Here is a 17,035-nt window from a genome sequence, read left to right as displayed (position 1 = left end):
CAATGATCAGATAATATTAAAAATTATAACATGTAATTTAAAAAGTGAGTCTGAGCCTTTATTAATTCATTTTACATAGTCTTTACATTATTTTGGTAAAATTAAGTTTAACATTTTATGTACTTAAGGAAAAAAATGTAAGACTATGCATCACGCACCTTCATATATAAAGGGTGTATTAAAAGTACTTTCTATAAAAATGCTCGCTAATGGAATGTTATTTTTAAATCCAGACCTTCACTGGAAATAGACAGATGAAATGTTGTAAGGCAGGTTGAAATGCAGCCAAATAAATCATCTATCCATTGAATGCAGACAAGTAAGATGAAGAAACCAATCTTACCAGCATCTTGACATCTAACATGAGGGATCAATAGACAGATGGGTGAGAAGTACGGCTATAAAAAGAAATGAAATGGTAGAAACAGGTACAGAAAGGTTCGCTTCTAAAGCTTCTTGAAAGACTATATACATTTTGAGTTGTTTTTATGTTAATATTTCACAAAAGCCAGCTGGTTCTGGAAATCAGTTGGGAACAATCTTCCGACATTAACAGATAGAGCTAACCATATCAGTCATTAAAGGGATGCACACATTTAAGAACAAAAATGTGTTAGGATCAATTGCTTATTTACAGTGATGACACCACTCAAGGATCAACTGTAAAATTATTTCCTACTACTCAGACTTTTTGAGAGCAGATCTATAAAAAGGAAAAGTGTTGGAAAATATAAGGAGCTCGACATGTTTTTATTAAAGTTAGCAGTAGCAGCCTGGTCTTGTTAATTCCTGATTCTTTTGCTCAAATACTTGAGTTAAAAATTCCAGCTTCAGTGGAAACATAAAGAATTGAGGCGCTAAACAGAGAAGCAGTATTATCAGGAGACTTCCAACAAAGCAAGGAAAAACGATTGAATTCAAGAACAGTGCTGCCATAGAACTATGGTAGACTTTTATTCATTTACTCATTCATTCATTCAGTACTTATTGAGTGGCTAATGTGTACCAACAATTGTTTTGGGCACTGGAGTGAAGCAGGCCACCTTGGGAGCTGCATGGTATAAGTCTTATTGGTCTTTCCCTTCTGAGCACAGACATTTCTTATTCCCTGAGAGGTGTGAGTGAAAAGAGGCTCTGGGACCTATGGCTGGTGACTGGGTTTCCCAAATATGGATTAGAGAAGTGGTTCCCAAACTTGCTTGAAAATCAGAACCACCTGGATACCTTTTTAAATACATATTTCTGAGCTCTACCCCAGGCCTACTGAATTAGAATTATTGGAGTTAGGGCTAAATACCTATATTTTCCACACACACACTATATATTTCTGAGGATTAGCCAGATTTGAGAACCAAAAATTTAATGTTCAGTAGTACTCCTCAATAATTTGGGCTTGTCTTTGTGACCATGTTTCTTCATTAATAATGGAAAGATTGTTACTAATAGAGTTGGTGAACCAGCTGGCTTTAGTAAAACCTTAATATAGAAACCCCTAGCACACTGTTGGTGGAAATAAATTAGGACAGCCATTATGGAAAACAGTATGAAGGTTCCTCTAAAAATTAAAAATAGAACTACCCAATGAACTAGCAATCCCACTACTGGGCTTATATCCAAAGGAAGTGAAATTAGTGTGCTGAAGATATATCTGCATTCCATGTTTATTGCAACACTATTCACAACAGCCAAGATATGGAATCAACCTAAGAAAATGTAATATTCATACACAATGGAATACTATTCAACCATGGAAGAAAATGAAAATTTTTAAATTGCGACAACATGGATGAAACTGGATAACACTGTCCTGAATGAAAAATGCCAGGCCCAGAGAGACAAATAACACATTATCTCACTTATATGTGGGATCTCAAAATGTTGATCTCATAGATAGAGAGAATAGAGGGATGGTTATTAAAAGCAAGGGTTGTTGGGGAGATATTTGTCAAAGGATGCATAACTACAGTTAGATAGGAAGAAAAAATTCAGGAAATGTATTGTACAACATGGTGACTATAGTTAATGATGATATATTACATCTTGTGAAATGATGAGTGAATGTAAAGTGTTCTCACCACAAAAATGATAACTACGTGAGGTTATGTATGGGTTAATTAGTTAGATTTAACCATTCCACTGTGTGTGTGTGTGTGCGTGTGTGTATTTCAAAACATTATCTTGTATATGGTAAATACATACAATTTTATATATCAATTTAAAAAATAAATAAATTTGGGGAAAAAGGAAAACATAAAAAATAAATTCCTAAAAATGTATAGCAGTATTCACTATAGTCTTTGTAAGGCATCAAATAAAAGAAGCCTAATGGTTCAATTCTTAATCCAGAATCAAAAGAATGGTTTTAAAGGCAGAGTGTTAAAGAAGGAAACAACAGACACTGGGGTCTCCTTGATGGGGGAGGGAGGAGGAGGGAAAGGAGCAGAAAAGATAACTCTTGGGTACTGGGCTTAATACCTGAATGATGAAATAATACATACAACAAATCTCCATGACACATGTTTACCTACGTAACAAACCTTCACATGTACCCCCAAACCTAAAATAAAAGTTAAAAATATAAAAATAAAGGCACAGTGCTTAACATATACACAATATTTGCTATTTAATAGTCACTTTATACACTTAATCTCATTCAAGCTCTCAGGTTGGTATATGGAGTCTCTGGCAAAAACGTAATAGGAGAGTTACAACACAGACACCTTGGGCTCTGAAGCAAAGCCATTCCATTTGCAGTAGAATACTCCTTGCCATTTGAAATTTAGCACCTATTGGATATTATCAGATCTGTTAAGGAAATGATTCCCAGAAAGACAAACCCAGTATATCAGTGCTTACTGTCCATGCACAGAAGACTACAAACACTCACAGAGGTGGCTCTAGAAGACAGTGGTAAAAGGAAATCCTTCCCACAGGCAGAACATGAGCAGTACTCTTGACTGTTCACTTTGTATGGAAAGACAAGTGGCTAGAAGTAAGACTCATGGTCAGTGGCAAATTGCTTGGTCAAAGGGATAAAAGAAGCAGACTTGGAAGATTTTTAAAAAGGGAATGAGGGGAAAAAAGACTTGTGGAAGGACCCATGGTAGTGGCAAGACGTGGGCAAATTTTTAATATCTCAGATTTTTGCCAGCAGAGTATCTACCACAGAGAAGAGCCTCCATGACCATACTTGTGCAATGAGCTTGAAGAATGTAGCTATGGTGGCAAGGATGGCAACTATGCATGGGCCTGACAGAATGGATTTCCTCATAAGGCTGATCAGTTAGTGTTCTGCCAATGCTGAATGGCAAACCTTCCAGCAACAACAGATACCTATACCAAGATCTTATTTTAGCAGGTTGATGGCAGATTCATAATACCATAACCCTTCTACTTGAAAGAGGTAGTGATGCTTTCCAACTAGAATTTATATGTACTTTGGATATGAATTTGCCTTCCTTCTCCACCATCAAAATGCTTCATAGAATGCTTAATCTTTTTTTTATGCAGCTACAACCTAAGAGTGCTTCATCTTGGACGTTGTACCATGCTTTTCATTTTTCTTTTCCCAGTGCTTTTCTGCCACTGAAGCATGAAATGTGGGGACCCACTCAGCACTCATGCATACACTGTATGCAAGTTTTAGGGAATCAAGGCTAGTGGGGTCACCCCAAATCAATGAGGGACAGGATCCAAAGGTCAAATGCTTTCTTCTCCTGTGAATAAAGTTCTGTGATGTATTTCACAAAGCATCTTAGAAGGTCCCCAAAGAAGCAAACTTCAATTACCTGAATTAGAAAACTCAGTATTGCATCTTTGTACTGACTGTTGACATCCCATCTCCTTTACACGTGCTCCCAGATAAACTATTGCACACAAGTCATTGCTCTATGCTTTATTCTCTGTTATATGTACTGTCCAGATTCAAAAATAGTTTCAGACCTTTCAGTATCTATCTATAATAGAGTACACATAATAATTAAATAGGACTAGTTTTAGGAAGACAGATTAGATGTTTTGTTGGAAATACTGTGGCAAAGACTGGCAAGCCACTCAACAAACTCACTTTTCTTCCTCCAAGTTATAGAGCTAAACTACATTTCCCAGCCTCCCCACAGATAAGTAGAAGCAGAAGTACATGTGTAATGCACTTATGACTGGCCCCTAAAAATCTTCAATGTAATATCTTTTTCTGAATCTGCAGGATGAATGAAGAAGCATCTGTGAACTTAAAAGAGGGTGCAGCCATACAGTAGAAATATTTGGAATCACTAAACAGCTGTATAACACCTAAATTCCTCTAACTCACTCAACCCATCCCACCTCTTCCCTCTGTAATTATATTTTATGTGAGTCAGAAATTAATTACTATCTTGGCCTACTGGTATTTGATATATTATCAGTGATGGCTTAGTGATGCTGAGCCTATATAAAAATTGACACCTTGAAGTAGGGCAGCTGCCATAGTATAAACCTAAAATATGGAGAACCATCTTAGCAGTCAGGTGGTGAGAAGTTGCCTATTGGGGGCTGGAAAGATGGAGGCCCTTTTTTATTTTTGAATTGGCAAATTATTTGGTACAGCTTGCAAAGGAGATCAGATATCCACCCAGCCAGTAGCACTACATGCGGTGGTTGGAAAGAGCTGGAGTGATAGCATGAATGGCTCACTTTTGGCTGCTTGAGCAGGGTTTTACAAAAGAGAGATGAGCTCAGGTAGAAATTGGTTTTCAAGCAAAGATCAGAGGCATTAAAATAAGGATCCCCTAACATTTAAAAAGCTGACTACTTGTATGTCTCAAATAGTAAAAGATAAGATTGAAAAATATCCAAGAGCAAATAAACTCCAAAGCTAGAAGAAGACAAGAAATAACCAAGATCAAAGATGATGAATTGAAGAAGACAGACACATGAAAAGCCTTCAAAAAATCAACAAATCCAGGAGCTATTTTTTAAAAAAATAATAAAATAGATAGACAGCTAGCTAAACTAATAAAGAAGAAAAGAGAGAATAATCAAATAGACACAATCAGAAATAATAAAGGGGCTATCACCACAGACCCCAGAGAAATACAAATAAACATTATGGAATACTATAAACACCTCTATGCACATAAGCTAGAAAATCTAGAAGAAATAGACAAATTCCTGGACACCTTCACCCTCCAAGACTGAATCAGGAAGAAACTGAATCTCTAAATAGACCAATAAGGAGTTCCGAAATTGAGGCAGTAATAAATAGCCTACCAAGCAAGATGGTATTAACACCTGAATCCTAGCAGAGGTACAAAGAAGAGCTGGTACCATTTCTCCTGAAACTATGCCAAAAAATTGAAAAGGAGAGACTGACTCCTCCCTAACTTATTCTATGAGGACAGAATCATGCTGATACCAAAATCTGGAAGAGATGCAACAAAAATAAGAAACCTTCAGGCCAATATTCTTGATGAACATCGATGTAAAAATCTTCAATTAAATACTGGCAAACTGAATCCAGCAACACATCAAAAAGTTCATCCACCACGATCAAGTTGGCTTCATGTCTGGGATGCAAGTTTGGTTCAACACAGCCCAATCAATAAATATGATTCACTACATAAACAGAACTAAAGACAAAAACCACGTGATTATCTCAGCTGCAGAAAAGGCCTTTGATAAAATGCAACATCGCTGCATGTTAAAAACTCTCAATAAACTAGTTATTAAAGGAACATACCTCAAAATAATAAGAGCCATCTATGACAAATCCACAACCAATATCATACTGAATGTGCAAAGGCTGGAAGCATTCCCTTTGAACACCAGCACAAGATAAGGATGCCTTTTCTCAGCGCTCCTATTCAACATAGTATTGGAAGTTCTGGCCAGTGCAATCAGGCAAGGGAAAGAAATAAAGGGTATTCAAATAGGAAGAGAGGAAGTAAAATTATCTTTGTTTATAGAAGACGTGATCTGATATCTAGAAAACCCCATTGCTTTAGCCCAAAAGCATCGTAAGCTGATAAGCAACTTCAGCAAAGTCTCAGGATATAAAATTAATGTGCAAAACTGACACAAGACAAGGCTGCCCTTTCTTAGCACTACTATTCAACATAGTATTGGAAGTTCTGGCCAGGACAATCAGGCAAGAGAAGGAAATAAAGTGTATTCAAATAGGAAGTCAAACTGACTCTGCAGACGACATGATCCTATATCAAGGGAACACCATTGTCTGAGCCCAAAAGCTTCTTAGGCTAATAAGGAACTTCAGCAAAGTCTCAGGATACAAAATCAATGTGCAAAAATCAGTAGCATTCCTATTCACAACAGGCAAGCAGAGAGAAATTATGAACGAACTCCCACTTACAACTGCTACAAAAAGAACAAAATATCTAGGAATATCAGCCAACAAAGGAAGTGAAGGACATCATCAAGGAAAACTACAAACCACTGCTCAAAGAAATCAGAGAGGATGCAAATAAATGGAGAAACATTCCATGCTCAAGGACAGGAAAAATCAATATCATGAAAATGGCCATATTGCCCAAAGTAATTTATATGTTCAATGCTATTCCCATTAAACTACGATTGACATTCTTCACAGAATTAGAAAAAAAGCTATTTAAAAATTCATATGGTGCAAAAATGAGTCAAATAGCCAAGACAATCCTAAGCAAAAAGGACAAAGTTGGAGGCATCATGTTACCCAACTTCAAGCTATACTATGAGGTTACAGTAACCAAAACAGTATGGTGCTGGTATAAGAACATGCACATAAACACATAGAAGAGAACAGAGAGCTCAGAAATAAGACCACGCAGCTACAACCATCTGATCTTTGACAAACATGGCAAAAACAAGCAGTGGGGAAAGGACTCCCTATTTAATAAATGGTGCTGGGAGTGCTGGCTAGCTATATGCTGAAAATTGAAACTGGACCCCTTCCTTACACCATCTACAAAAAGTAACTCAGGATAGATTAAAGAAAAATGTAAAACCCAAAACCATGAAAATCCTAGAAGAAAATCTAGGCAATACCATTCAGAACACAGGCACGGGCAAACTTTTCATGATGAAAACACCACAAGCAATTGCAACAAAAGTAAAAATTGAAAAATGAGATATAAACTCAAGACCTTTTGCACAGCAAAATAACCTATCATTAGAGTGAACAGACAATCTACATAGTGGAAGAAAATTTTTGCAATGTTTCCATTTGACAAAGATCTAATATTCAGAATCTACAATGAACTTAAATTGACAAGAAAAAAAAACGCTATTAAAAAGTGGGCAAAGGAAAGGAATGACACTTCTCAAAAGAAGACATTCATGTGGTCAACAAACAAATGAAAAAAAGCTCAACATCACTGATCATTAGAGAAATGCAAATCAAAACTACCATACAACCATTGTGGAAGACAGTGTGGCAATTCCTCAAGGATCTAGAAGTAGAAATACCATTTGACCCAGCAATCCCACTACTGGGTATATGCCCAAAGTAATATAAATCATTGTATTACAAAGATATGTGCATGAGTATGTTCACTGCAGCACTATTCACAATAATGAAGACATGGGATCAGCCTAAATAACCGTCAATGATAGACTGGATAAAGAAAATGTGGTACACATACACCATGGGATACTATGCAGCCATAAAAAGGAATGAGATCACGTCCTTTTCGGGAAAATGGATGGAATTGGAAGCCATTATCCTCAGCAAACTAACACAGGAGCAGAAAACTGAACACTGCATGTGCTCACTTATAAGTGGGAGCTGAATGATGAGAACACATGGACACACAGTGGGAACAACATACACTGCGGCCTGTCAGGCAGGTGGTGGAAGGAGGGAGTGCATCAGGAAGAATAGCTAATGGATGCTGGGCTTAATACCTAGGTGATGGGATGATCTGTGCAGCAAACCACCAGGGCACGCATTTACCTGTGTAACAAACCTGCACATCCTGCATATGTATCCCAGAACTTTAAAAAAAAAAAAAAAAAAGTCGAAGAAACAAAAGGAAAGTATCTCCAGTCATAACAGGCCTAGTATTTCTAAGTTAAATAAATTGATTGAATGGTGGAGCAAATCTCAGATTAAGGGTATTACCTTATTACACAGTCTATTGTTTAGATTAGCTTAAATTATTAAATGAGAGAGAGAGAGGTACAGAGGTGGGGAAGGAAAGAAATAAGGCGGACTTGGGAACTAAGTCAAGAAAAATTTTGTATTGTGAATACTGGCACATGTAACTGATAGAAAGCAAGTACATGAGAAACCTAACACATTTTTAAGAGATTATATTGCCAAAGGAGCACTGCTTGCAAAAGTCTGTGACTGTTAAACTTTAAAACAATTTTCAATCCTTCAAACTGTATGAACAGGATTTGGCTATGAGCATTCCATGTTCCCAGAGGAGGGTGTACTCTGCCAAACCTATTTCAGATATGGCTGTGGAAAAGTATGGTCAAGGAAGAACCTTTCAGAGGATAAAATAGGAGCCAAAGAGGATGGTTCTTCACAAGATATCTGATTCAGGTTCTCCTTACAGAAATCCACACTGCCAGAGAGGCTGCACAATGCCTATGGAAAAGGATTTCTTTGTTGTTATCTTTTCCCCCTTTTTTTTTTTTTTTTTATAAAAAATTTTTTTTTTTTTTTTTTTTTTGAGGTTTTGCTGTTCCTGATACTATATGTAGGTATATAGTGGGGTTTAGATGTGTTAAGTGTTTGGTGTCTGTGTCGGGAAGATGGCAGTGGATTGTCTGTCTATTACAAGGTGCCACAACATTTGGCTTGCACATCTTTTAACATTCAGGGCTTTGAGTTGGTGGATGATGCTGAATAAAAATCTGAAGAACATTAAGATGTCTCCACTGGAGAAGGAATAAGCATATTCTCTGTGTGAAGAGAAAAATGCAATGGAAAGTTTGGAAGAGGAAGGGTAAACTCTGGCAGAGACTTACTTGTTGATAAACAATTACAATTGCCTTTCCTCCCAGCACAAAGCTAGACTATAGTTCCCTGTCTCCCTGGAGATAGGTGTGGCCATGTGACTGAGTTGGGGCCAGTGGACCACGAGTGTGTGTGATATGCACTGTTGCCACCATCAAACCATAAAATGCTCCTTTATGACTGTGAGGCAAACTACATTTTGTATTTTCGTATTTTCGTATCCTCTGCTGAGTAGAGAAGACTTAGAGGTCCTATGCTGAGGTACAGCTGCATGTAGGAAAGAGGCTAGTCCTCTGAATGACCATTGTTAACGCTGATTAGACTTATGCTCCCAAGGAATAAACTTCCACTCTGTAAAGCCACCGAGCTTCTGGAGCTTATTTGTTATATCACAATCTCAAAATCCCAAAGAATATATCAAGTAGGTGAATAGACAATTGGGTTGAAATCTTAGAAAAGAGGTCTTCCTTAAAGATTGTAAGTCAATGTAAGAAGTGATGATGCTATGGCCATGGAGGGGATCTCCTTGGGGAAGATTATAGCATTACTTTAGTAGAGAATCTACAGCTGAGTGTTGAAACACAAATATTAATTAGCCAAGTAGATAAGCCTACAAAGTAGAAATAAGAGGAGCATTCAGAGTGATCAGAGGAATAGGAGCCAAGGTGTGAGAGGAGTATATTAAGAAAAAACGTGTATCAATTGTTCTTGAAGGTAGCTTAAAATCCAAGTAAGACAAGGACCTCCAAGCCCTCTGAAATGGATATGGTTGATAACCTATGGGAAAGCTGCTTTTGTGAGTGGATCTATACCCAGAAGCTAGACTGGAAAGGGTAGATCAACTTGTAAGAGAAGAAGAAATTGAAACAATGAACCCAGGCAACTTTTCCAGAAAATTTTTCTGTGAAAGGGGAAAAGATAGGATGCTAATGAATAACTTGGGTTTATTTTTGTCTGGTTTTTTTTCTTTTTTCCTTTTTGTACAAATAAAGATTCTTGAATGTGTTTAGAAATGAATACTTTTGTTCTATTTCTGGTAGTCTAACAATGTTAGAACCATGACCAATCACTCTACCACAAGACAATAACTAAAAAGTACTCAAAAAATTTCAGATGAGATCCTTAAATGTAGACTAGAATTTAATAAAATTCAACATTCATTTGTTGTTTAAAAGTGATTTGCATTCTGTGAATAGCAGAGAACTTCTTTATTCCAATCTGCAGTATCTACAAAAAACTTGTGACAAATGTCAGACTTAATGGTAAATGATGAGATAATTCTCTTCAAGATCAGGAACAAGGCAACGGTGCTCACTATCACCATTTATATTTCACATTTTTTCTGTAGGTCCCAGATGTTACAGGGAGTGGGGGGAGGATTTAAAAAAGCCTGAATATTGAACAAAGGAAACAAAACTGTGATTAATGAAGGGTATATGGTTATTTACACAGGAAGAACAAAATAATTCTGTAAATTGTCAAAATCTATGAGTGTTTAACAATTTTGCTACTTATGAATTTATGTATAGAAATCAAATGAATTTCTATAGTTCAACTACAAAGAGTTTGACAGTGTAACCCTGAGAAAATATGACTTTCAATAGCAATTGTAATATTTGGTCATACCTACAAATAATTATAAATAGCCAAAGGTATGTAAAAAATATATTTAGAATTATTTTTCATTGTGAAAGTAACAAGAATTTATTATAAGACAGAAAAGAAAAATATGTATTTCTGTGGACTGGAAGGCTCAATATTACTTTTTAGAAAATAAATGTCTGGCAGCAGTTGCAGGATAGTGCAGTGAATGGGTGTTGGGCAGGGCCCAGCATCAGAGGATGGGGAGCAGGCAGCTGAGAACTTACTTGCCCCTGCGAAGATGCGAAATGGCAGGACACAGAAACACATATGTGCTGAGGCTCCAAGCCACCTTTCGTGTATTTTATCGCTTCACTGAATTTCAAAAACAAAAACAAAAGAAAATCATTAAAAATTTCAACGATGATTGCAGAGCATTAAACCCCAGGTCTGGGATTCTTCTAAGCACAGGGCCTATGTAACTACACTGGCCACATGTCCATGAAGCTGATCCTACTGTCAAGTCCTGCCATTATATAATGTAATTTTATTGGTTTATTGGACATGAGAATTTTTAATCTCTCAACGATTCTCATGTTTAGCAAAGATTGAGAACTGCTCCCTAGAGAATACCTTGCATGTGTGTACCAAGAGAAATGTACTAAGATGCTCAGGCCACACTATTTACAATTTTTAAAAATGGAAAAAAGGCTAACACATGCCAGCTATAGAATGAATAGATGTATTTGCAATAGAATATTATATGGCAGTGCAAAATAAGTCACTAGTTCTACATCATAATATGGCTTCATTTCAGGATACTAAAGGGGCAAAAAAATGTGATTCCATTTACATAATGCTGAAAACATGAAAAACTAAACAACATATTGATTGGAGTTTTTTTAATGTGGCAAAATTATAAAGGGACACAAGGAATTAATAAACACCAATTTCTGTATTGGGGAAGAAAAGAATGTGATGTTGAGGGGCACTTAAAAGAACTTCAAAACTCATGACAATGTTATTTTTCTGTAACTAAATGATAAATACAATTATTCTTCATAATTATATTTATATTATAAATTTTGTTTTGAACTATTAATCATGTAGTGAAAGTTATCCTTTAAAAAAGCAATGGAGATTATCTAGTTGAGGAAGAATGGTTGAATATTCGAAACATGATTTAAAAACTTTGCCCTTTACATAACTCAGATAACACATAGTAGGGTCCAGTTCCAAGCCCAAGACTATGGCCTGCCAGGTCATCACTTTGTCACCAGGATCATTAGGAGGTATGCAGATCAATGAGTCTTCACATATCCACACAAACAGCTGACACAGGCAACAAAAGTGTCATTTACTGATACTAAAGATGCAGGATATTTTAAGCACAGTATAGGAGTAGGTAAGAAGAAATAGAATATTTCCAACAAGTCACTGAAAAGATGTTCCATATTATTTATAATAAAAATACAATTTAAAAATAATGAAATTTTTCTCATTAAAAATGTAATTGGAACATTCTGGGTTTTTTTTCCATTCCTACCAAATTTAAAAATGCACAAATGCATAAATGGTCTAGTAATTCCACCATTTGAAACCTATTCTCTTGAAATGCCAGTGTATATGTGCAATAACATTTATTGTAGCAATGTCTGTAAAAATAATTGCATTCAAACAAAATATCCACATTAATAGGAGATTAGTTAACAATTATGATGTAGCTATACCATAAAATATGATGTAATCTTTAAAAAGAATTAAGCTACCGTATATATAAATACTTGGAAATGGGTTTACCATATATTTTTTAAGTTTAAAAAGCAAGCTGTAAAGCAATTAGTTTGATTGCCTTAAAAAATGACGTGTGTGTGTGTGTGTGTCAGAGTAATGTAAATATGTATATACAAGGTATTCAAAGTATGTATGTATTACAAGTAAAGAAAAAGTTCAAAAGAATATACACCAACCTTATTAACATTGGCTATCTCTTGAGAATGGGATTATTTCTGTATTCTTTAAATTTTTTTAAGCATGTATCACATTTGTATTGCTATGTTTTCCATCCCTTGTAGAGTTTACTAAACAGAGGTTTTCTGCTTTTTCTTAATCCTCTTTATCCTCCTCCTCCACCTTCCCTCTTTTCTCTCCTACTTCTTCTTTTCCTTCTTCTCCTTCTCCTTCTTCTCCTTCTTCTTCTTCCTCTTCTTCTTACCCTCCTCCCCGTTTCTCCTCCTCCTGTCCTCTTTTCTCTCCTCCTAACGCCTCCTTCTCCTTCTCTTCCTTCATGTTTTCTCTTCCCCCTCCTCTCCTCCTCCCTCCTTTTCCTCTTTCTCCTCTGCTTTCTCCTTTTTCTTTTAATTATTCAAATGAAGGAGCTGAGTCTTCAGGGGCAGGATCATACCTTGTTTACTGACTATACAACTGGTATTAAAAAAACAAAGTTCTGGGACATGCAAAAATAACATTTCTATCAGCTTAAGGTACACCCTCCCACTCCTTCGGTATAATGGACTCAAAACAATAATGGATCTTTGAATCCTTTCCGTGTCTATGGTCCTCTATCTCTCAACCAACTTTTCTCTCTTCCATGGCCCTCATTTCTCTGTTAGCTCTAAGGGCCACAAATTTGTTCTGTGCTACAGATTATCACAGATGATTAAGTTTGTTGTGAATCTAGAAGTCAGTAGGTAAGTGGAGGTTGGTGACAGAACACATGGTTTGTTCAGGATGCTCTTCTGCCTGAGTGTAGTCATGCACACAGGAATGGACAAGGGCTCTTCGGTGCATTTGCCAAGTTTAGTTCTCAGAACAGAACTATGAAGTTCAGACTAACAGAGCTTTGGAGAATATGGAACAGATACAAGTTTTTTGTTTGTTTGTTTTGTTTTGTTATTTTTTTTTTCATTATCATTTCACAAACAAGAGAATATAGTGGGCTCCAAGTCAACCAGCCAGGGTCATGACTATACCATACCCAATGTAAAACCCTAGGCAAGCTATTTAATCTTATAAATTTATTTTCAGATGTTATATTCCAAGAAAGTGTTTCTCAAACTTCAGCGAACAACATGTTAGTAAGTCTTAAAATCAATTTAGTGAGTAGTGATTAGCATTGGGGAACAATAGAATAAAGCAATAAAAATTTGTGAGAAACAGAGTATATTGCATAAAAAAGAGAGTACAAAACTAATATAAATATATATTACTTACTGTGGCCTAAGCTCAAATGAGTTTGAGAAACAATACATTTAATTAAGCAAATGTGACAGATTGAAAAGCCTCCCTTCACTGTCCTCTCAGTTCTATTCAGTTGACCCTTTCAGGTAAAGCAAGCAGAAGCTAAAGGGTTTTGGAAACATACTGTAATGATGGATCTTTTGAAAATGCATGAGAATGCTAGGCCGATGTGAGAAGCCAGGGCAATGATGAGAGACATACTTCCTTCAAAAAATGTCCTGGGGCTACTTCCATATATTTGATGCAATGGATAAAGATTTGTTAGAATTAGCAAGGCCTAAGGATTTGGTTTTTGGTTTTATTTGGAATTTTTGCTATTAATTCAAGTACAGTCATCACTCCATATCTGTGAGTTCTGCACCCACTGACTCAACCAACTTTGGATCAAAATGTTTGGGAGAAAAAAACAATTTTAGAATAGCACAACAAAATGTATATGAATGTAAAAGATACATTATAACCATGATTTACATGGCATTTACCTGTAAATAATGCATTAGATATTATAAGTAATCTAGACATTATTTAAAGCATATGGGAGGATATACATAGGTTATATGCAAATACTACCCCATTTTATATCAGGGATTTGAACATGAACAAATTTTGGTTTCCATTTGAGTCTTGGAACCAATTCCCTATGGATACCAAGGGACAACTCTACCAAGAACTGTGACCAAAGACCTTTGAGGTTCCTTTAATTTTCCAATCCTGTCCTTTGAAATTCCTAGTCTTAGTAGGTAATATTTGGAACAAAATCTTCCACTTCTTAGGTAAGTAAAGAAGAGTGAAAACATTTTGAATTTTCATTTTTCTAAAGCATTCACATAGTACTTTAATGTTTATGGATTTTCAAATGTCCATCTTTAGTACCTCTGCAAATATTTTGCTCTGAAAAAGTTATAGTAAGCAAACACTATGAAAATCAAACACAATCGTTGTTATATTTGAGAAAAACAGGTTTAGAACTAGAATTAGGAAGTTTAGACCTATATTTTTAGAGAATTCATGCCAAAAAACTGAGTCATTATTAACCTGTAGAATCAACATTTTTCTTTATAAAATGCAATATTAGAAAGAACCTATAAATAACCGTTATTATATAACAGTATATATTACTGTTAGTTTAATTTGGTTAATACCAGATTGGTTATTTGGTATTTTCCTGCTATAATCATATGAGACATTCATTATAAGTACTTTCAGTTTCAACAGAACTAATGTTAATAAGAGAGGAAAATCAGAAAATATGACCTATACAACACTGCAATTCTTCTCTGTATCATGATTTCAGTTGAAATATATCAGTAGTGCTAATTATAGAAATTGTGGATATATCACAGAAAACACTGTTGAAATCAAAACCATACACTCTGAGTTGTATGTCTATTACCTAATACACAACAAATCACAATTTTTATCATATTTGGCTAATGTGCATCTCCTAAGTATCTGTAAGGAAAAATAGAAATATAAACGTGTAAAATGTGTATCTGTATATAGACACAGATACACAAATATAGCTGTAAGTATAGATCTATATCTGTCAAACATTTTCAATAAATATAAAGATTTGGTTTGCTATGAAACAGTAAATATCCATTATTTCCTTCTAGAAACAGTACCTGCAGATATGGTAGTTACAACTAGGGACCTAGGGGTAGGGGCCTGGGGAAGTTTAGGGACATAGATGGTTGCATGGTCTAACCCTGAAGATGGATAATAGAGAGGTTTTGAATTAGTACATAATCACATCCATAGGTTCTTTCCTTAAGACTCAGAAATGGTCCCTCTTGACCATTTGCTCACTTTGAGATGCTGAACAAATTATTTAAATTACTAAATATCAATTTTCTTGTCCCTAAATTAAATAATAACTTTGGAAAATACGTTTTCCATCTCATCATTTTAGGTTGATTAGCTGACGTGTTAAGGACCAAGGAAAGAAAAACTAAATTGAAGAGTGAATATATTGTACCTAGATTGGGACAGCCAATTATAGTAGGTTGTTAGAGTAATGTCCCTGATTAATCTGACCTTGAATATTCACATCCTTATGTATTCCACTCCCACAATGACTCTGAGGTTGATCAGTGTGATTTGCTTGGTTCAGTGAAATATTTACAAATGTGACAGGAGCAGATAAAGATAGCTGCACAATGGGGTTTAGCCATTAGGAATTATTTTGCTGCCATGTAAGAGTTTTTGGCTATACTACTGAAAATGTCATATGGAAAAGAACCACACCATCCCAGCAAATGGTGTCTGCTAATACCACCTTGGACCAAACAGCCTCAGCAGAGCCTGTTGGTACCAGATGACAATAGGCACATGAGTGATCCCCAAAAAGACCATCAGAAGAGCCATCCAGCTAAGCCAAGTCCAATGTGCAGAATTGTGAGCAAATAAATGGTTATTGTTTGAAGTTATTGTTTTGTTACTTAGTATAGATACTTGTGGTTTGTTATGTAGCAATGGACACTTGATATATCCATTTATCTGACAGAATAAGTCTTCCATGCTTTTGATATTGAAATCAACAAATTAAGAGTGATCTATCACATAAATTTTTAAAATGTACTATATTCAGGTAAGTGAGTAAAATAGTAAATATGCAGAACATAATCAGAAAGCAAATTTTCAAATGCAATAGCAAACACAAAAATGTCTGTGCCATGCTGGATTACCACTTTGTACTGTACAGGCAAAAACAAAATAGATAGATAGATAGATAGATAGATAGATAGATAGATAGATAGATAGATAATTTTAGTCGGGGAACTTACTGAAACATGATTTTCTATGAAGCATGTGCTGGAAAATCTTGCACAAAGATTCCTCACTTTGTGTAATGGTCCTACAGTTACATTGCACTTGAAGGACTGTCCCAAGGATATCTATGTAAGCAGCTTTGCAGTCATCACTTCCTGAACATGTGAGGTCCTGTTTGCTTAAGGCGCTAATGCAATTCTCATCTTCATGGCACTTCCTAGTCACACGCTGCCAGCATTTTGACTGAAATGTTCTATAGTGCCTCCTAGACAAAGAATGAGGAAAAATAATTAGTTTTGAATAATATTATTTCACATTAACATGTGATCCCCCATCACCTAATGAAAGACATGGAACACAATGCCTCCAAGATGCTAGTATATAGTTGAAAAGTAAATTTGTAATTTGAAAAATCACCATAGGGAGTGTGAAAGAAACTGTAATCTTGTGAATTACATCCCTTTATTGTGATGAAAGACAAAGGCTAAGTTGAGGATTCCCTGG

The 17,035-nt window shown here is 35.7% G+C and overlaps 1 protein-coding gene across 1 annotated transcript in view; it reads right to left on the bottom strand.

Annotated features, from left to right (window-relative positions):
* Positions 1–17,035, bottom strand: part of GFRAL (GDNF family receptor alpha like) — a 64,237-nt gene that overhangs the window by 20,690 nt on the left and 26,512 nt on the right. Inside the window, exon 6 of the mRNA XM_025384512.1 lies at positions 16,546–16,796. Coding sequence (XP_025240297.1) covers positions 16,546–16,796 — 251 coding nt within the window. The remainder of the gene's footprint in view (positions 1–16,545; positions 16,797–17,035) is intronic.

Source organism: Theropithecus gelada, chromosome 4 (assembly GCF_003255815.1).
Source record: "Theropithecus gelada isolate Dixy chromosome 4, Tgel_1.0, whole genome shotgun sequence".
NCBI lineage: Eukaryota > Metazoa > Chordata > Mammalia > Primates > Cercopithecidae > Theropithecus > Theropithecus gelada.
This window is presented reverse-complemented; position numbering and strand designations above follow the sequence as displayed.